Here is a 21,179-nt window from a genome sequence, read left to right on the forward strand (position 1 = left end):
CCCAAACCAAACAAACCCCCCCTAAACAAAGAAACAAACACACACACACACACACACACAAACCAAACAAACAAAACGACCCAAACTCCAAAAGTCTATCATACAGTATATTTGAACAACTACCTTTCTTTAGTTCAGGTTAAGTTATTAGTTACTATTTTCCCTTACAGATATTTTGCTTAGGATCTATTCAATTTCTGTAAGGGAAAACTAATCTTTACAGGTTCTTTCTTTAAGCATGCAGGATCCCTCCTAAATACTTATTTAGAATGGGCCTCATTTATTTTGTCTGCTTAACTGCAATGTAACACAGGTTAATAATTTGGAAATTCATAGATTTTCCCCTCCCACAAGCATGAAAATGTCAAGTCTATGCCTGAAATGTGTGTTAGGGAAGTTTCTGTGGCTGAGAGCAGTGCTGCATAGGAAATTCCCACTTCTAACCTAAAAATGCTGAACATTTCTCTGGAGTAGAGAGAGAGAATGGGGTGGGGTTGTGAAGAAGGGGAACAGAGAGAGAGAGACAGAGAGAGTGTTACTGGAATGTGGCAAGGATAACTATCTAGGATCCTTTCTATGCTCAAACAAATAATAACTGGAGCACAAAAGTTGTATGCAAAGGAGATTTTATCATCTTGTTTTATTATAATGAGCACAAGCTCACACTGTTATATTAATCTTGGTGGCATTTCTCATTTTAGATGAAATGTAGCAATTTTTAAAAATATAGATCTGACTGGATTCATTTGAGATGCTGCTCTTTTGTCTATTGCTTAACAAACTGGTCAAAAGAAATGCAGGGGCAGGGACTGGATGGGAGAGTTCCTAATCATTTCTCTATTTTTTTTTCTGTAAAGATTTGACACACAGGAAGAAAAAAAAAAGTCATTAATGAGAATTATGAGATACAGTAAGTAGAGAGAACATCTAACATGGAGGTAGCAGAAGGAACAAACAATTTGTACAGGCAGAGTTCGTGTTTTTTTCTCTCCAGGTAGTCAGAGCAAATAAGAGTTGATTTAGCTTCTACATACATATGCACAGGACCTTCTACATGTTTACTAATTCTTGTCAAGCAGTAAAGGCCATTTGCAAAATTTATGTGGTTTGTACAGTCAACAAAAAACATTGCTTATTTCAACAGCAGACTTAGGACACCACATTTCTCTCTTGCCTCATTTCCAGTTAATTTTTTGTTTTCTGTGACCAAGCTAAAATGCCTTAGTGGAGAGCTCCTCAGCTGAAAAAAATGGAAAAAAACCCATGGAAAATACTCCATGCAACAAAGTGTGTGTTTGTGTGTTCTGTTATTTTGAGTTCCAGCAAGCTCAGATGGAAGTGACTGTGGGCCATACTATATTAGCTGTGAGGATTTTAAAGGCGTATTACACCCTCTTTCCCACAGAGGTGTGCTTTACTAGCTGCATGCACACAGAGACAGTACAATAAATCTGCTTTCTGAGCAGTAAACATATACAGGTGAAAAACGTTATATTAATTATTACTGTTGTATATTCACATACTCCAATCATAAGAGTGACTAGAACGACAAAAGAAAATTAGGAGCAATTAAGGGGTTGAGTTTGTTACAGGAATTCCCTGAAATGCCACTTCAACTAATGCCTATACTGTCTTACCTGGTTCCTGATTTCAAACAGCTTGCTCCCTAAATTTTTGTTGCTTAGCTCCTCCTTGGGGTACTAAATATGAGGGGGTAAATCAGGAAGTCCATTTGTATTTTGACTGCACATCTCACCTTCCGTTCCATTAAGGAGACCTGTCTTCTACTATAGCTTACTTTGTGGACCCCTAAGATGAAATGGAAAGCAAATTACAATAAAAAATGTCCTTTAAAATACTGTACGTGGACAAATGCCAAACTAGTAAACAAACATGATGTTTATAACTATCCCTTACACTGGTCTTATCAACCGCCTCAACAGCCTCGCCTCATTGCTGGCTTCTGAGGGAGAAGCTGGTTACTGCTAACAGCAGCCATCTGCAGCACCATCTCCTCAGCCACTGCTCAGACTTTTCACCATCCAGGCAATTTTCCACCATCACCATACATTAATGTGTGATCACATTAACTATTTGCTACCTATGCCTGGGTAACTTGGTTTATAACGCAGACATATGCTTTTGTCACTCTTGCCCATCTGCCAAAATCTATGATGCCCAAGAACAAAACTAACAGAGCGATAATGGTACAACTGTGAGCCAGCATTCACTGACATGAATGTCCAACCTCACAAAGTAACTATAAAATGAAAGCTGGTGTACTTAAAGATTGAAACAGAGACTAATATGAATTTCCTGCTAGCTCTCAATAACACCCTTCTCTTGAATGATCTACAAATCTAAGCAAGATGCAAGTATTTCATGGGATGGAGGATTTTTTTCATATTGGAGCTTGATCAGAAGAGTAGAAGATAGTTCTTCATTTGTGATCAGCAAATTTCAACTGTTCTGACAGCACAGAATCTAGACAGAATTTTATCTTTCACCTCTCTAGCTCATTATATAAACAGATTCTACAATGTCACCAAGATGAAACTTGGTTGCTATTAGAACAAATTACAAGAGGGGAAAGGTGCACTTCCATGCCATCTTCATGGGCAGTTTCCTTCAACTCTGGACTAATATGTATGCAGAAGAAACAGTTTCAATTCCTTTAAGATATCTAAAGTTTTACAGTACCAGAAATTAAAGAGCTTTGTATCTGTGAAAGAAGCTTTCCAACTGAAAAACACTATCACCAGCATACAGAAAAGTGTATTAAAATGGGAAAGGGAGGAAGGAGAGGAGGTGGAAGAATACTGTTTAGTCAAAAAATTACTCTGCAAATTGACAAGCACAGACAAAAAATTGCCTTAATTATCCTGATAATGGTGGAAAGTGCCACCTTGGAAACCTGTGGTAGGTGACAGAAGCAGATGCACCTGCAGGTACACCTAGCATGGTGGCAGAAGCATTCTCTGCACTGTCCTGCCAATATACCTCACTGTTAACCAGACAGGATGGACTTCCAGGAATAGGAAGGCTGTAGAAAGAACATTTACTTTCAACTGCCTCTCTGTTCATAGCCCTTTTGTGGACATTCTACCAAGAGGCCAATGAATGCTGTTTATTTACGTGAATATAAAAAAGTAGAATAAAAACAAAAACAGGCATTTCATCAACCGAGGGTGTTGGATACTGTCTGATCTGAGGTTAGATCTAGTTTAAACTGAAAAAGAAAGCTTTACAGAACTCAGTCTAGATGACCATGGTTCAAAAACAGCCTCACTCATGCAGATGAATCTGCACACATGCTTATTTACCCTTAGCTGGGGCTAAGTTTGGGCTGACACCAGGTTCTATCTCCCCAAAACACCTCTTTCTGACAGTAGTGATCTTCTGGCCCCAAAATAGTCACATCTGATCATCCTTCAGGAAAAGAGAAACTTTTACACATTTTAACAAACTGAAGTCTCTGTCTTCTTGGAAAGTGCAAAGTAAGAAGAAAAAAAATGACACCACAGGACTTTATAAGAGAGTTAAGAGCATATTCATTAGAAATGAAATACAAAATACAATGATGCTGCAGGACAGGGAGCAGCAGGAAAACAAGACCCCCCTCCCCATTCCCTACCCTCACCCCAATCCAAGGAATACACCTATATAGTACAAATTAGAGATCTCAAATGGGGGAAGAGGAGGGGGCTTACAAAGTAATTTTCTTGCTATACAGAAAATATATTATTTGCTGGAAGTCACTTATGAGCTGTAAGGGTCCCAGGGTCAGTCACTGCTCAGGAATGCCTCTGAAGGAACACAGACTGTTACTGCTTCCCCACCAGTTTGCTGAACACATCATAGATCTCTGGCTTTTCCTGTGCAAACTGCTCAGCTGTATTTTTCTGTAGCCAGTCAGAAGAACGCATCTGTTGTTGCAGGAGGCCAATGAGGTCACCAAGGTTGGAGCTGTTGGCACAGGTAGGCTCCTGGTGGCGGGATACAAAAATCACTTCATCTGTGCTATCTGCTTTGCCATCCTGATCTGACTGACAGGGCTGCTCCTTCTCCTCTGCCAGTATCTCCTGCTCCCGCTCTTCCAAAACCTTGCGTATCCGCTGCATACCTGCAGTGGTATAAGAAGGAGAAACACTGGTGGATTAGTTAGAGCCATAAGTGTCCCAAAACCATCAGATCCATTAAAGGAGGATGGAGACAGGAAAGACAAACAGAGAAGACAAGAAGATAGCAATAGGCTAAGTTTAGGATTAAGGAGAGAAGGGAACAGTGCTCTAGAAATTCTGGTGAGAGAAAAAAGAGAAGAAAACATTACTCGCCTAACTGTAGCCGGTGGGTCTTGTCAGCAAAGATGATGCGGAACCATCCAGGTTCACTGCATTCAAAGGCTTTTCCGCAGGACAGGAGGACCTTATTATCCAGAAAACGCTTCCAGAGTAGCAACTCCTCCTCAAATGTGCCTGTCTTAAGGTACTAGAAGAGTCATCAGAAGGGCCAGATGTTAGTAACATATAGGCTAAATCACTGAGATCCTCATGAATTTGTGATTCCCATGAGGTCTGCAAAGGCCAAGGGAGACACCTTTTACCTCTGAAGTACAGCAGTTGTGATATAAAGGAAGAAATGGGGAGGAAAGTGGCTTGAGAGTAGTAAGATTCCTGCAAGAAGGGAAGTTCACAGATAGACGGAAGGAAAAGAACAGACTGAAACACCTGACAGTCCTTCCCTCTCCTCATTAGACAACAGATTTGTTAAAACAAAATGCTTAGCACAATATCAACCTTTCTCCTAGATGCAGTTGCACTGTGTACCTGCCCTCAACCCAGGAGAAGCCTCACTTTTTAAGACTACCAACCTTTCGGAAATCAATCCAAACAAAGAAGCCTGCGTTGCGGTTGAGGAAAGGAACCCCAAGTGTCTTCAGCTCATCTGTCACATACGTATGGGCAGCTTTTAGGCGGGCATGGTTGGCCCTCAGGTACACCTGGTTGATCCAGTCTGACCAGAAGGAGAAGAAAAGAATCGCAAACTGAGAAAGTATTCAGATCTGTTCAGGTTTCCAAAATACTCTGTGTCTTTTTCCATTTCACCCTTCACCTCCTTCTTTTGTTTTCTGTTTACTCAAATAACAAAAAGACAGGCAAGAATTACTTAGCAGTTTCATGTCTGTGCACTAGAGTATTTTCTTGACCTTCCTAAGGAAGTTTCCCTACATTCATAGCTCTTAGTTGTTGTGGACTGTTGCATTCCATCCTGGGTGGAGTTAGAAATCAACTTCCATTTCCCTTGTCCCACAAGGTGTGTTTCTACACAACACTGTCTATTTCTGTACAAATAGCTACCACACTTCTTCCAAGCTGCTCCTCTAATTCTGCTGATCAGAAGCTCTGCAGAAATGATCCTTTTATGTAGAGCTGTCAGCCTTGTGTCGCATGGGCAGTTTCAGGGTAACAGAAGACTGTCAGTTGGGCTGAACAAACAGGAGACCACTCAAGAAAGTTAGGGGAGGGGATCCTCCAGGTACCAAAACACACAGAATGGCAGAGGATTTTACATGGAGCTACTGACTCACCTCTGTCTTTAAGCAGCTGTGCAACCTTGTGCTGGACAGGTCCACAAACCCCATGGAAATAACACAAAGAAGCCACTGCATTAGCAACGTCTTGGTTCTCTGTATATAAAGTACCAAAACGAATCCCAGAAACAGCAAAATCCTGGAGAAGATGCAGAGAGACTCCTTTATTACACAGGAAGGCTGGGATCCTATTGCTACTACCTCGCTCTTTTCAGCATGAGAACCTGAGGACCCCAGACCAACCCTACCAGCCACAAAGCCACAGCACAATAGCAACCAGCACTCACCTTGGTTATTCCCCACATCACATGAGTCCGCTGTGGATCAGGCAATCTGTATGTAGAAGGATGCAGATGGGCAGTTAGTGTCATAGGTGCTGAAGCTTTTGGATCACCAGTGCAGCATTGCAGAAACAGAGAGGCAGCATTACACAGTGATAGACAGTGCACCAGGAACATTAGTCAAGCAGGGAAATGCAAATGCAAATAACTTTAGAAGCTAGGAACTCCCTGGAAGTAGTTTTAGACAGAATTTTTAAATATTTCACATATACAGATGCATACCAGTGCTACATTTTCTACACAGATTTCCTGAACATATGAAGCTTGTACATATAATGCTAGAAATCAGACCTTTGCCAATTATTTTCCAAGAATCAAAAGTCATTTTCTCTTACATCCAAGCCTAGCAACACTGTGCTAACACCTAACCAAGAAAATTTTATTTCCTTGCAACTGAGCACAAAACGAAAAATAGCACTACTTGTAAAGACTAGAAATTTAACAAACAAACAAGAAGTCCACCTTCAAAACAATCCCTCCCACCATATTTTAAAGATTTGAAAATTTTTTCATCTCATTAAAAAATACCTAATAAAAGCCTTTATCCAGTCTGTAATACCAGTCTGTGATCTGTACCACAACAGAACGCTGTCATTTCTACTTGCTAGATTGCACTTGACAAAATACATTTGCCATTCAGAAATTACATAAAAAAAAAAAGAAAGAAAGAAAGAAAGAAAGAAATCAGTATAAGGCGGATTCAGAATTTGCTTGCTCATGACTTAACTTCCAGTCACAAGTTCTCAGCAAGGCATCATGTTGAACTGCCACTGGAAGATGGCCAGGGAAGTAGGAGCTGATTTTACCTGTCCATGCTTAGGACACTGTGAAACGTGGCTGATTCATCAAAAACTGACAGCATGTAGATCTCATCTACTATCACATGCAATTCATGTCTGCAAAAGGACAAAATGGAGATTACTAAAGAAGGCTGCTTCACGTTTAGAAGCAGGGATAAATTCAGGCCTGCAAATAGTTGCTTTATATAAGGAAGAGGGGATGCCAAATTTTGCAAAGTAAAGCAGTTTTTCTTAACTCAGGTCTATTATATGTACATTGAAGTGATTTGAGGTATAGCCACTTAACTGTCACCCACTGCAACCATATAACAAGGCAAAAATCCAATCATTTTCAATGCACTAGTGAAAATTAATTCCTGTATGTAATACCCATCTAGAATAAGTTGTATCATCATCCATTCAGCATCTGAGAGATTCGGAATCTCAGAGAGTATTACGATCCATGATGAAGCTGGGAACACATATTCATACACTCCTTTGTCTTTACAGATACAGAGAAACTGAAAGGAAAAGAACTCAACTTTCTACCAGGGCAGTACAGCACTAGAGTGTTTGCTAGGATTACTGAAAAATAAAACTTGCATTCCTTGATGCAAGTTGCTTTACCAACCCAGATGACTGCACAGTCCATGTTCCCAGCACTCCTCTCTCCTGTCTTAAGTCCACTACTGTGTATGAAGAATAGACAGTTTGCCTGACTTGAGAGATATTCACAGCAATTCAGGGACAGCAAGTAGCACACCAGATTCTGGAAGCTGTATCTGACTCAGGATGCCTCAGCCTTCCAAACTGACATACCTTTTCGCAAATTCCAGGTAATCCCGTAGCTCTGACAAAGAGTAGATGTCCCCAAGGGGATTTTGGGGATTCAGAAGAATTAAGGCCCTTACAGTGACACCCTGTAGAGTACAAATAACACAGCATTAAGAGAGGGATATCATGGGATAAATTCGCAGTCCCTCTACTTGAGCAGTGAGTGTGACGCAAGATTCCCCTTTAGCATCTACCATGACTTTTCACCTCAAAGGTTAGATTTGTATGAGAAAACTTTTAGCCACAAATCAATATTTTTTTAACAATTATATACTTGCAAAATGAACTGAGGAAAATATTATAGAATGAATCCATGATTTTTAAAAGAGGGAGTTGCCACAATCACTGCCATCTGGTCAACCAATCAACAAGAAAGATGCTCTCACATGTCCTCAGCATGGGAGCACTTTTCTGAGCTATATCAGTAATTGGGAAGAAATAAATTACTGAAGATTGCCCACGAATGTGGTAAGAAAGATGAGAATCTGAGTTATGTGGATGCAAAGTTACTCATTTAGAGCACACTTGGCTGGAGATGTCAGAGCCAGTAATGATCCAAAGACGAGGTTAAACATTTAAGGGACTTATGACAATGTCAAAACTTAGAGATTCACTCTTCAGAAAAGCAATATTCATCTTTATTTTATCGTCTAGATTTGTACCTCTATCCCTTCTGCAAAAACTCTCAGTGTTCTCAGTGGATTCATCTGCACTGCTGTGTAGAGCAGTCAGTTTTGGGGTAACTCAGTTGGCCTGTCTGAAGGAAAAACCCTGGGTAGTCCCAAATTTTAGTGCATGGCCAAGTACTTTTTCTTTTTTTTTTGTGATATGAATGGGTTCCAATGCTTTGTGAATGGTCTGGTACTCCTAGTTTATCCTTTCTGTTGTGACCAAAATTGGACAGACATGACACTGAGGGAGTCCCCCTAAGACTGCCCTCGAGTTTGCAAGCAACCTAATCTCAGGAGGTCTGCAAGGACAACCAGAAAGACAGGTGATCGGTTTTGAAAGTGCTTTGATCTTTAGGCCACTTCTGGGACATCATGTCTCCAACATACTGTAGACTGAGGCAGTAATGTGAAGCTCAGCTAAACTCACCTCTGCCTGGGCATCCTGCAAAGCTTTTTCCAGTTTTTCCACTGTAAGCTGGAAAGGTCGAGTGTTTGTTCCAGTAATCTGAAAGACATAAAAGAGATAAAAAAGGCCAAGTTATTTCAGTAGAGACTTCTCGGAGCCAATTCCCTGAGAAACGTTTCCTGAAAGAAAAAAAACCCCAACAATAATGACCTACCAACTACCTTCTTATCTTTTTATACCACAGAGATAATAAACAAATAAATAAATAGATAGATAGATAGATAGATAAACAAATAAAATCAAAGAAATCAAAGAAATCACAGGCTGGCCACAAACAGAATTCTCTGCTTATCTTTGAATAACTAAAACAATGCAAGATCTCCATCTGCTCTTCCACCCTGGGACCATCTTTAGTAGGACAGACATACTTCTCTCTCCAAGGTTAAAAATGGTCATTTTTTTCTTTTCAAGGGCTGTTATTGGGAGTAAGATACAAGAAAACGACAGAACTAGAATCCAAGATTTACAGTCTCAAATTACTTTCTTGCAAATTATGTGCCCAGTTTCCCAGTAATAAACTGGGAAAATGTCCACTGGCTGCAGTGTATCCTTGTTCTGAGAACGGCTCCCAAAGGTTCACAAAGCTCAGCACTTCCCAGTATCAATTTAACTACAGAAGCTGGTATTCCTCAGGTCTTACCTTACTGTCTAAACAGACATACACCAGCTTGACATTACCATAGAGGAAGATACTCTGGGTAATACCACCGTAAAAGGGAGTAGCAATCAGAACAGCTTCTGGAACCGAGAAAATAAAATTGGTTATCAACAGGTCACAATCCTTCTCTCTCCTAATGTACTTCAGCTAAACATGAAAGTGTTTTTACAACTGAGCCCTCTGGAAACACTGCAGTGTTACTGCCTTTGCCTTCACTTTATTTTTACATTAATTCTCTAATTTTCTGCAAGAATCCAGGTAAACATAGCCTATGTTTAGCCTAGCAAACTAAAACATAGTGAAGGCAGGCAGGGCACAAAAACAGTGAAGGCAGACAGGGCAGACATCGAGCGTAAGTGCATGACATCTGCAGACAAGCGACATGAATTTCACAGCACAGTCTTGCAGGAAACAAGAACTTTGAAGAAGGCAAATGCCAATTCCACTCCTTCACTTCTGACAAACAATATTTAAATGAAGTAACACAGTATTTCCCAGCAAAAAACCAAACCAAAACAAAACCATGTTTCAAACATCCACTTACCCCCTGGATCACAAAGGACTGTAGCTAATGCAGAAAATAAAGAGCCACAGCCATTTAAAACAATGACCTACAAAAGAAAGAGAGAAGATAGTGATAAATCTGTACATAGAAAGACAACACTATAATAATTCCTGACAATATCACTGAAATAAATTTTCTCCCCAGTTGTCTAGTGGAATTTTTCTGCTGAAATCCCACTTCTACCAGAAATAACTTTAATCCTGTTCTTTGCTTCAGAGACACTTTGTTCTGGTGCCGTTATTGATTCTAATACACAATTTAGAAAAAGAATAGGAAAAAAACTGGGGAGCAATTCTGAACTGCTATGAAGGCAAACTACTTCTCAGCAGCTAATATATGATATTGTCTCTTTGTGGTAATAGCAGCTCTGACCTCCCAACAAATTTGTGCAAAAGTGGAAACGGGTCTTGTACAGGAGCAGGTTTGACTTCTGCTTCTGGAAGACTAAAGCTCACAGGTACCATGAGTTTCATTCCAAGTAGCAGGGACAATCAGGTGCCTTGAGAAGGCAGCGATCGGCAACCTGATCAGTGGTAACTTCAGTTCACGAGAAGTACAGGATTCTGCTGAACTACTGCAGCCAGAAAAGCAGTGGCTGCACCAGCTCCTGTTGTCGTCAGCACCATAGGGAGTCCCTGATCCCTACAGGCACCTGTATCTCTCCCAAGTCAGCAAGTTCTGGAGAGACTCAGGTCTTGATGCCTTCCTTACTGGCATGAAGTTTGAAAAGGTCTGTTTTACAGGCTAAAACTACCTCTTGGTTCAATTACAAACCTTTGTCCTGAGGTGTAACAGCAGAATGGGATGAAATTAAACTCAACTGAAACAATGGGCACTCTTTGTCAAGGTTGAGGTATACAGGCATAGTAGGACACTGAGCTGAATAAGGAGATGAAAACACAAAGCCCCACTGAGAGCCCTGGTAGGAGGAGTTGGCACACCAAAGAAAAGCATGAGGCAAATATATGGTAGACCTGAAATGGTTTGGCTGAAGTTTGCATCAAAAGCAAATTACTGAAATGGAAGTGTGTATCAAAAGCTACTGAAATGAAGAATCACTCATGATAAAAGGCTGCATTCTTACTAAATCATTTGTTTAAAAGAACAGAAGTTGAAACTGATTACCAAGAAATGGCAATACATTAGAAAAGACATCAGTGAACACTGGGTTACTTACATTCTCTGCTTTAAGAGGTGCAGGGGCCTTGCAATAATAGGTCAAAAATCGAGCCACTTCCTCACGTAAACTGAAAAATACACAAAAGCAAACATTGATTCAGCTTATTCTCCAAGAGGCTGGGTTTCCAAACTAGTTTACATCTTAGAAAAATAAAGTCAGGGCATAGTAAAGTGTGATGGAAATGGCTAGAAAACAGGATAAACCCATGCAACAGAGAGGATTTTTACACACAGTAGAGGTCATGGATGATGTTGATAATATCAATAATGGTGCCTGCATTTCTCATGAGCTTTAATCATGTACAGAAGAGAAGGATTACTGTCCCCAAGTATTCACTATATTTCAAAGAACTGCCTAAAGTTACCCAATTTGTTAATGCACACAGTGCTTTTAAAATTTTGTTTTACTTAGAAAACTTGCACTTTCTCTCCATAAAAGAGCTTTTGACTGGATTAGCTGGTAGGACAGCTAATTTACGGTTTTGCAAAGAAAAAGATGATTAAATAACCTAGAAAAGTTTTAACTAGCAAATGTAAGCGGCTTGTCTTCATCCACTCTGCTTATTGAACAAGTAGTCAAAAAGAGAAGCATTACAGAAAAGACTTACAACAGATGTCCTTTCCAGTCAGGATACTGAAGCAGTGAAGGCTCCATCAGATCCATATCAGTCTGTGTCAGCTGGGAGCAATGAGAAGAACCATTAAAAGCATATTCATCATTCATGGCTAGGCTTCGCGAACGAAGATTTGAGAAAAGCATATTCACTAGTAAGGGAAACACGCAGATAGATGGGATCCGTGTGCAGGCACACACCTGCAAAGACACACACCTGTGCAACTTCAACAGTTGTAAAACTGGATTGGGAAAGCCAGTGACCATCAAAATTAATGGAGGTTGGAGAAGAAAGGACCAGCAAACTGATCAGTGATAACTTTAGGTTATATGAAGTATGGGCTTCTGCTAAGTTGTTGCAGCCACAATTTCACTGCACAGAGATCTACAAAAAAGGATACAGAACAGGCAACACACATGATGCCCGTAACAGAGACGCCTGCAGAAGACTTTCTCAGCAAATGAAGCAACCCCAAGAGTGTTTTGCCCAAGCTCTGAGGACAACAGCTTTCAACTGGAAAGACAAGTCCCAGTTTTAAAAGCTCAGGTCTAGACTGTCAGGAGTTAGAAAGGAATTTGAATCACAGTCAGATACACATTTTCTTTAATAAATTTTCAATATGGTAATTTTTAATTAATTTCTTTTTAATGAATAGCTTTCATTAATGTCTCCATTCCAAGTTACTGCAGCTCCTTCAGTTCTATAATTCTGATCAATTTTGATAAGTTTTGAGGTATAACGTGAGCTTTCAAAAGACAGGAGAAAAATGAAATTTACTTCTTGATAATTCTTCCCCTGGGCAGACAGTTTGTTCCTTACAAGGAGTTCATTTTGCTCTCAAAGGCAGATTCACCTGAACTGTGGAGTCCTTTTTAATGTTTATATTTAGATAAAGTATGTACACTGCTTTTACCTAAATATTTTCAAGGTTATAAATATCAAGATTTCACATAATCCAGTTCTGTGAAGTTGCAAAGGAAAGCATAGCATTGATACAGATAAAGAGAATAGGACATTTTAGATAAATAAAAAGGGAATAAACAAGTATTATGTATAATGTACCTTCCAAATATTTAATGGTAACCACATCTGTGAGATAATGTTAAAAAAAGGTAAAGGTAGGAGGCAGACTCAAGTAGGTGATAGTGCAAGGGTGGAGGGAAATTCAACATGCAGTGTGAAAATTTCACACATGATAACAAAACCACAACATTTTGTATAGGTGTTTTAATATCTGGTGCAAAGCTCTGGAGTTTAAAGGCACTGTCCTTATGCCATGCAGAATTACAACCTGATATTACAGGATTAAAGTTCCTTTATTGAGCTGTAGATGTTCTGGAGCTGAGACAGCACATAACTGTTTCTCAGATCTCTCTCTTAAACTTTTCTAGAGAATGCTACATAAAACTTATCAGCAGACTTGGCCAAAAATGACTATGCAATAATAAGAGGAGAACTCTTACGAAAAATGTGTTAAGGGCTAAGGAAACCAGATGGGCTAACAGAAAGGAAAACCATCTGAGATCTCACACATCACAAAATATTCTCTAATTTAAGGGTCAGAAGTTGAAGAAAGAAATCGGATACATTATTCAGTGGCAACCGTTAAGTATTTATTGTCCCAAACAGCAAAAAATTATTTGCCTACAATCCCAGCTGGTGCTGCATTCAGTGAATCCATACTGTAACTCCAGGCTGCGATGACTGAGAAGCTGATAACGGTCTCTTTGTTCAACTTGTTGCCACAAGCTTGAACACTATAGTTGACAGTCTCAACTAATTTTTATAGAAAGGCTAATTAGGATGTAGCTGACTACTGTCTCCCTCTGCACTCCCTCTGCTGCAGGCTTGGTGTTGGTTTAAAGGGGAAAGGACACTGACGGAAGGAAGGTCCCACCTATGCAGCCTAGAAGGCACCATTTTCATGCAGGCAGCAGCAGTTCTGCCTTACCTGTTCTTTTAGCTGGAAGGCAGAGTGGAGGGATAGCATCCCCCCGAGTCAGTGGAGTGGCAGGCAGAAATAAAACAAGGAACATTTTGAAGGTGGGAATTGGTGGAATGGGAGCAACCATGAACTTCACGTAAAGACTGAGTGCCCAACCCTGAGCCACCTTCCCACTCCACAGACAACTAAAGGCAGGACAAAGTGCCACCTGCCCACCTCGAAGGCTGCCACCTGGGAAGTGACTTTAATGGAAATCTAGAACAAACATTCCTCTACAACACAGTTCTGTTGTTTCCTTTTGGCTTTTTCTACTTTTTCAGTTGTACTGTGTGTTTCATTCCTCTGCCTGGTGGAACCAAACAAAGTGAGCAGTAGCAGGTGACCCAGTCCGATTTTGAGGGATTTCACTGCTGCCACTCTTGCATGTTTCAGGTGAGTTCAGAACCGAGTATCCAAATTGTGTAACTTCATAATGAACAGATGTGAAGATCCTTGAAATTAAATAGAGTTCAAAACTAATTTCAAAGCATCTGTATTAAATCATCAACTGTCATCAGAGGAAAATAAAATGAATCTTTTTTTCATTTAGTTTTCTGAACCAAGTACATCCCCAAAGGGAAACCCATCATAAAGAGGAAGGAAAAAACACCCATGTTCCTATCCTCCTGGAAAAATAACATAATGGATTCAAAAGTGACTTCACAAAATTCACAATGAAAATTCACAATTAAAAACTTTAGCAGAGAAGCCTGAGCAACAGCAGTAACTCTAGGAAATTGCAAGCATTGAGGAGGATTGAGGATATACAGCAAATTCAGTGTTTCTTTTTGGAATAGAACTTACCCGCTTAGACATCAGGTCAAAGCAGAGTTTATTCTCACTGGTGCCAAAGTTTATTATACCCTAAAAAGAGAAACAATGTATTGTTTATAGACACATAAAACATGCATACATCATCTTAGCTATCATTTCACTAAATTGCTTCCAAAAAGCTTACCACGGAAAAATCAAAACACAGTTCACATAAACTTCACCATATATAACTTGAGACACTCATCTATGTGTGTGTGTTTCCATATATATCCCAAGCACTCAATTAATAAACAATCTGTAAATGAATATGTACTAATGGTTTATACTTCTTTACAGAATATGTTTAACTTAATCTTGAATTCACTTACTGGTATATGTAACTAAAAAAAGAAAACCTAAAATAACTTTGAAAAAAATGGGGTTTACCTTCTGCAGCTGTTTTAAACAATGTTTTGGACACGTTTCTTTACTTAAAAGCATTTGTGTATCAGACCTTACCATTCCACACCACTGATTTGCTTAGAAACCACATAAACATGTAGTCACGAAAAGTGTTTATAACACTGAATTTTCCCCTCTGGAGAGATGACCCTACAGTTCCATGTATGATTTGGCCATATATAGCATGGTGTTAGACCTTGAAGAGTTCAAATCTGCTAGCACATTTTCATTATTTAAAGAGGTTGGGCGAATAAATTCTAAAAATGTGAAAGAAAATGTAAGTAACTATATGCTTCTGATGTTATTAAAGTACAAGTCCAACTTCAAGTATTTGTTTAAAAAGCTACTTCCTACATAGACAACAGTTGGTAGGAGTGGTAGCTTGTGCCTCACATCTTGTAACATAAACTTGCCCATGTTTTTCTAGCTTAAAAATCTAGGTTTTACCTCCCAACACAGGAGACTAAGTCAGGGCTAATAATAAAATATTTTTAAAGTTTCAAGTAGTTCAGTATCTGAATGATGTATTTTAAAGTAATCCACATACAAAACAATATTTATATTTACTATAGTTGTTACCCAGTAATAATTTGCCATGAAGTATTAACACTCAGCCTTTGTGCCACAAGAGGGCTATGATGAGCTACTTAAAACTGAACAGCTAAGTGTAAACAGGCAGAAAAAGTGCTGAGTGTTATTAAAAGTAATTAAAAAAAAAGTCTACTACTTAGTAGTTGTATCTCCTGCACCCATCAGCTGCAATAATCAGATATAATTAGATAATCAGAGATGGTCTTCATTGGGTAATAGAGGTGATGAGGTGCAAGGACGAACATGAGCTCTGTTCCTACAGGTTTCTTACATTTTTCAAGGTGTACATAGCATTCATCTGTGATATCTATATGATCTGCAAAGCTACTTCTAATTTCTTTTCCTCAAACAGTTTGATCTACCTCGCATTAGTGAAATCAAAAAAAAAAAAAAACCCACACTTCTGGCATATCTGTCAGCAAACCTCTACCTCTAAGAAAGTGGTTCTTTTCCTAGCAAGAAAGCCAGGAAAACACTTTGAGTTTCTTACTTACATTGGGGTTCTTGTCTTCATCATATTTGTCAGCATGATAAGCTTTGTACCCTTCCTCAGTGGAGCCCTGAAACATATTGGCAAAGTTGCCACGAGCAGAGAGATAGGGGCTTCTCTGGAAGCCGTTGGGGTTACAGAAGCCATGCATGTCAACCTTCCTCTTGGTAAGTGGACGAACTCTCATCTCTTGCAGGTTGCCCCCTCCTCCTCCCATTCCCTCCATTTCAGACAGTGCCTGGCTGAAGTCCAAGCTCCGAGGCATGACAACAGAGGAGGAGGAGCTGCTATGGCTCTGCTTTAGGATGCTGAGCATTTGAGCGAAGACATTGAACATGCGAAACTCATGCTCCCGCTCCAGTTCAAACCGTCGCTGCTCCAGTTGCATTCGACGCTCCTCCACATCCAGATCTCGCTGAAATCGGCGTTCTTCCATCTGCAAAAAGCGCTCTTCCATGGCCCGCTGAGATGTCAGAGTCTTCAGCAAGAGATCATCAAGCGGGTCCCTCATGCGCTGGCCTTTCCGCTTTTTTCTCAGTCGGTGCAAGGCAGAGAAGCCAGGCCGGGGAACAACGTTCTGGATCCGTGATGAGTTTGACATGTTGGGATCACTGAAACCTGTGAACACATAAAAGCAAGGAAGAGAAAGTAAATGCGCAGCAAACAAAGTGGCATGGACATGCTTTGCTGCCTTCCCCTGCCTGTCCTTGGAATGCCTTTTAATCTACTACAGGGTTTACAGAAAAAAAAAAACAAAGTAAAACCTGTCAGGTACATCTTGAGGTTTGCGAATTTTTTTGAAGTTTGTTTTTTAACAGCACACATTGGGCATACGATTATGGCATCAGCCCCAGCCCCAGACTCAGCCTCTGTATTAACGTGGATGATCATCAGTTCCCTCCACTGGACTAACTATGCAATCACCACAGTGAAGAGGACATAGCGTTTCCTCCTGATCTCAGACATTAACTTCACACTGGTTATCATCTCTCTTCTTCTCCAACATATCATGCTTTTCCATCAGCCTGTCCTAGACTGGTTTGAAATCCCCAGGATTTCCAGACTGTACCCTTCCCAACAGCTAAGCAATGGCCAACTGTACTTTCAGTGCACGAGTCTATCTCCTGTACACAAATATGCTGTTTCTGCCAGTGACCTCTGCCAAGTCCCACTAAACAGCTTGGAAAGCCAGACAATAATTATTCCCAAGTATTCTTCATTGTTGAATATCCTAAAGTGTTAGGTTAGGAATATATTTTGAAAGAATGAAAGGAAAGTTTCACCTGAAGGTTTATAGTGCAACCATGGCAGAAGAGGCAGAAGAGGATCTCCTGATACAATTCAGCATGAGGACTGCAGACAGCCCTGGTTATGATACCAAAAAGCATGCAATTGCTTTTTTTTCCAGTAAGGTAAGCACTGTCAGCATTATATGCAGAAATCCAGCATAAACGCCTAGCCCAGCTTATGGCTGACATTCCAGCCTTTGGATTTCATACACAGTATTTAGCCTAGCTCAGTAATTCTAGATTTTATTTACCTTCAGCAAGATACACTTTAGGAATGGCCAGAAGACTATGAATGCAGATACCAGCCTTCTACTTCAAAGCTTTTTGGGAGGTGGAAAAACAAGGATCTGAACGTCAGTGTGACAACCAGGTGTCTACCTCTGCACCAGGGAAAAAACTCTCTTTCTGGGAAAATGGGCAGAAACCTTATGCTGGAATGTAAAAGGCTATCCCTACCTGAAGGTGAAACATTGGTTTCAATGGGAATCTCCACCCTGGAGATGGGAGAGTCGTTTTGGGCCCTCTCCAAGAAGGCTCTCTCCATCTCCTGTTCTTCAGGGGAGCCCTGCTGGTAAGACATGGCTTGTGGGGGCTCTGGGGTCAAGCTGTGGTCATCAGAGTTCACCTCCTCACATTTAATTTCCATCAGTTCAGGGTGCTGGGAGTGTCCAAAGGGCAGGGCCGAGGAGGCAAACTGATGGTGGTAGCTCTCCACCATGCTGCCCTGCAGCACCTGCTGAGCCATCATGCTGCCGCTCAGAGACCCATAGGCCAGGGCCGGCCGGCTGGTCAGCACCCGGTCCATCACCTCGTAGAACTTCCACGTCCGCCCGCCCCGTGGAGCCTTGCTATTGTCCTTGATCCGCCGGTACTCCAGCTTCATCTTCTTGATCTTCTCCCGGCACTGGTCGCCCGTCCGGTGGATTCCCTTCTCCCGCAGCACCTCGGCGATGCGGTTGAAGACGTGCTGGTTGCGCAAGCAGCTCTCCAGCTCTATCTGCACCGATTCGTCGGCCCAGAGCTGCAGCAGCTCCACCACCTCGGGGTCCGACCAGTTACTGCCGCGCTCGTACTTCTTCCCCCGAAAATCCATCGCTCCCGGGGGCCCGCCCGCCGCTCGCCCCGGGCTGCGCACCTGCCCCTGCCCCGCCGGGAGGGGCTCTCGCACCTCGGCCCTCGAGGGCGCCGGGGGGGCCCGGCCTCCCCCAGCCCCTACCGGGCTGCAGGGCCGCGGGCACGGCTCGGCACGGCTCGGCTCGGCACGGCTCGGCTCAGCCCATCCGCTGGAGCCAGGCGGAGCGAGCTAGCGGGGAGCCGGGCCGGCATGTTCACATCCGGGGTGACGCACATGCGTGCAGCCTTATTCCGGGATAACTTTATCCCGTGCCAGGCACTTGTCGTGCTCCCGGGGTCGGGCCGGGCTCCGAGCGGCGCCGTGGGGTCCCTCCGTCCCTGCCTCCTTCCTTTCTTCCCTGCCTTTCTCCCTCCCTGCGCCCGGCGCGGCCCGGCGGGAGGCAGCACCGTGCTGTGCCGTGCCGGGCCGGGCCGCGCCGCACCCACCGTGCCGGCCCGTGCCGAGCCACAGCCGCGCCACGGCCGCCCCGCCCCGGCCCCGCCCCGGCCCGCCCCTCCCGGCGCTGCCAGGCACGGCCCGGCACGGCTTCGCCCGTGTCAGCCCGGCCCCGGCGAGGCTGAGCCCTCGGGAGCGGCGCCGACGGGCACGGCCCCTCCAGCCTCGAATGCCGCTCCCGCCGGGCCCGGGTAACTGGCGGCGGGGCTAGGGGCGTGGGCCCGGCCGGCGGCAGCGGCAGGGGGTGCGGCGGCAGCCCCTGCTGTGCCCCCTGCCCGCGCTGTGCCCCCTGCCCGCGGCTGTGCCCCCTGCCCACGCTGTGCCCCCTGCCCGCGGCTGTGCCCCCTGCCCGCCGGGACACTCGGGGCAGGGCTCGGGGACAGACAAGGGCACGGGTCACTGCCTGCGGCCCCTGGACATCAGCAAAGGACTTGTGCTTCCAGGTCGGCCGTCCGGAGGGACCAGGCACTACACCAGTTCGCTCCTGTGTTTACACCCCACCATCAGTCAGCTACTTGTTTCCAATCCTCCCACTATCCCCCGTCCGCTGACTGCAGAGAGCGAATGCAGGACTTCTTACTTTCCACCGCCAGCTCAAATTCCCTGCAGAGATCTATAATTGCGGAACTCGACTTCACAGACCTGTCTTGCTGCATCAGCCATGAAGATGCCTCAAACCACACTGCAGGACAGAGCTAGCAGCACCGTGGCCCATCGGTTTGGAAATTTCAGTCCAGACCCGAGCTTGGCAGGATAAGGACTGAGCCTTAAGGCAGCGAGTAGAAACATAAAAACAGTAATTTATGAGAAAACCAGAATGAAACCCAGTGTATCCATATCCTGTGTCACCTTTAGCCAATCTATAGGTGGTGAAACACATACGAAGTTCACGATTTTCTGTTTAGACCAAAAAGATCTACTTCATTGCAGCACTGTAGGTTTTTTGTCTGACTCTTATTAACTTCACTCTGGATTGTAATAAGTCATTCACAGCCACTATTATTCCATTTCTAGGTCTGTGAAATGGAAACAAAAACCTTGATCTTCATTACATTTTGTGAAATACTTTGAATAGTTGTCTGTATTGGGGGGAGAAATTAAAAAGTGGCAAGACAGCTTTAAAAATGACACTACCTTTCGTAGTAACTTATGATCAGAGGATAGGTTGGATTTTTTCCAGTGGTCTACTTAGCTAGAGGTTGTATTTCCACACACCCATAAGAAAGATGGGCCTTTACTTTTCTGTTGTGTTTTTGTTTGGTTGGTTTTCTTTTTTTCCCATGGGAATGGCACTCTATGTTCTACAAGTACAGACTTAATTATATAAGGACTTTTACGTTGATTGTGTAGGAGAGCACACAAAGACCAGGGCAACAGTGAATAAAGCCACTGAATATAGAAGTTTAGTAGTAAATATAAATAGATTAAAAGCAGCATGGAAAAGTCTTTTTAAAAAGCTTTTCAAAGAAGCCTGAGAGCTTGGCTGCAGCCTGTTATACCTGAGGGCCATAACTTAGCCAGACAGCAGTAGACTGTTCTCGAAAGTAACTCAACTTATGCACTGGCTTCAGAAAGAGCCACTATTTCAAAATATAAACATTAAGAGGAATGGAACTTAGATTCATAATATAAAACAATGAATAAATCTTGAACTATTGTTCATGAGTCAGATGTTTTCACCTTCTTATGCCTTGGAAAGTGGAAAGTTGATTTTTAAAATGAGATTAAGAGCTTCCCTTGCAATCATGGGTCAGGCACACATCAGATTGAGAAGAAACATATCATGTGCTGTTATATTGCTGAGATAGTTGTTGGAACTGCCAGTTCTTTGAGCTGCTTTTTCAATTCAAATGGAAAAGAGGACTAAGAAGGTTTGTGTTCCCTGAGTGCAAGAAGTGATGGTGTTGAAATGTGCACAGAGCAAACCACTGAGAATTGCAAAAATGAAAAGAAAGACTTTATTTTTCTGAGCTATTTTGTATACCTATTGAAGTGACAAAAGTATAGGTGCCATATTCATAGGTGGATATTGATGTATCCAAGACAGGCTAATTCTTTTAACACTCTTTTGACAAAGAATCCCTTCTCTACCTTTCCTTTACATGCAGCAAGCTCAGGAATGCAAACAAATACTGTCATAGGGTTCCTTCCTTGTTTACATCAAATTTAATACCTCAGTTACATCTCAGCAGATGACAACCAAGTGCTGTAGTTACAGAGCACTCCTTCTCCAAGCAAACTGTGTACCACAACTCCACTTCTAGCAAGCTGTGACGTGTAATCCTGAACATACTACCTTTAAAAGATGGTATTAAGCTTCACTATTTTGTTCCTTTTAGTTTA

At 42.3% G+C, this 21,179-nt stretch overlaps 1 protein-coding gene across 2 annotated transcripts; it reads right to left on the bottom strand.

The window, feature by feature from the left end:
• Nucleotides 1-245: 245 nt before the first annotated feature.
• Nucleotides 246-18,758, bottom strand: LOC126650967 (1-aminocyclopropane-1-carboxylate synthase-like protein 1). Of its 2 annotated transcripts, none has more exons than XM_050336375.1 (15): nt 17,723-18,551; nt 15,982-16,595; nt 14,486-14,545; nt 11,692-11,762; nt 11,082-11,151; nt 9,884-9,950; nt 9,322-9,419; nt 8,643-8,720; nt 7,530-7,630; nt 6,738-6,827; nt 5,878-5,923; nt 5,588-5,729; nt 4,871-5,013; nt 4,335-4,488; nt 246-4,123 (listed from the first exon to the last, which is right to left on the bottom strand). In XM_050336375.1, the coding sequence occupies exons 1-15, from the start codon at nt 18,357-18,359 to the stop codon at nt 3,825-3,827; spliced, it is 2,670 nt and encodes an 889-aa protein (XP_050192332.1). In that variant the 5' UTR covers nt 18,360-18,551; the 3' UTR covers nt 246-3,824. The 2 variants fall into 2 exon arrangements, with proteins under 2 accessions (XP_050192332.1, XP_050192331.1); XM_050336374.1 differs by having other exon boundaries at nt 3,976-4,123; nt 4,335-4,673; nt 17,723-18,758.
• Between the last annotated feature and the right edge of the window lie 2,421 nt (nt 18,759-21,179).

The sequence above is a fragment of the Myiozetetes cayanensis genome, unplaced genomic scaffold (genome assembly GCF_022539395.1).
Source record: "Myiozetetes cayanensis isolate MyiCay16 unplaced genomic scaffold, myiCay2020 scf6-25, whole genome shotgun sequence".
Lineage (NCBI taxonomy): Eukaryota > Metazoa > Chordata > Aves > Passeriformes > Tyrannidae > Myiozetetes > Myiozetetes cayanensis.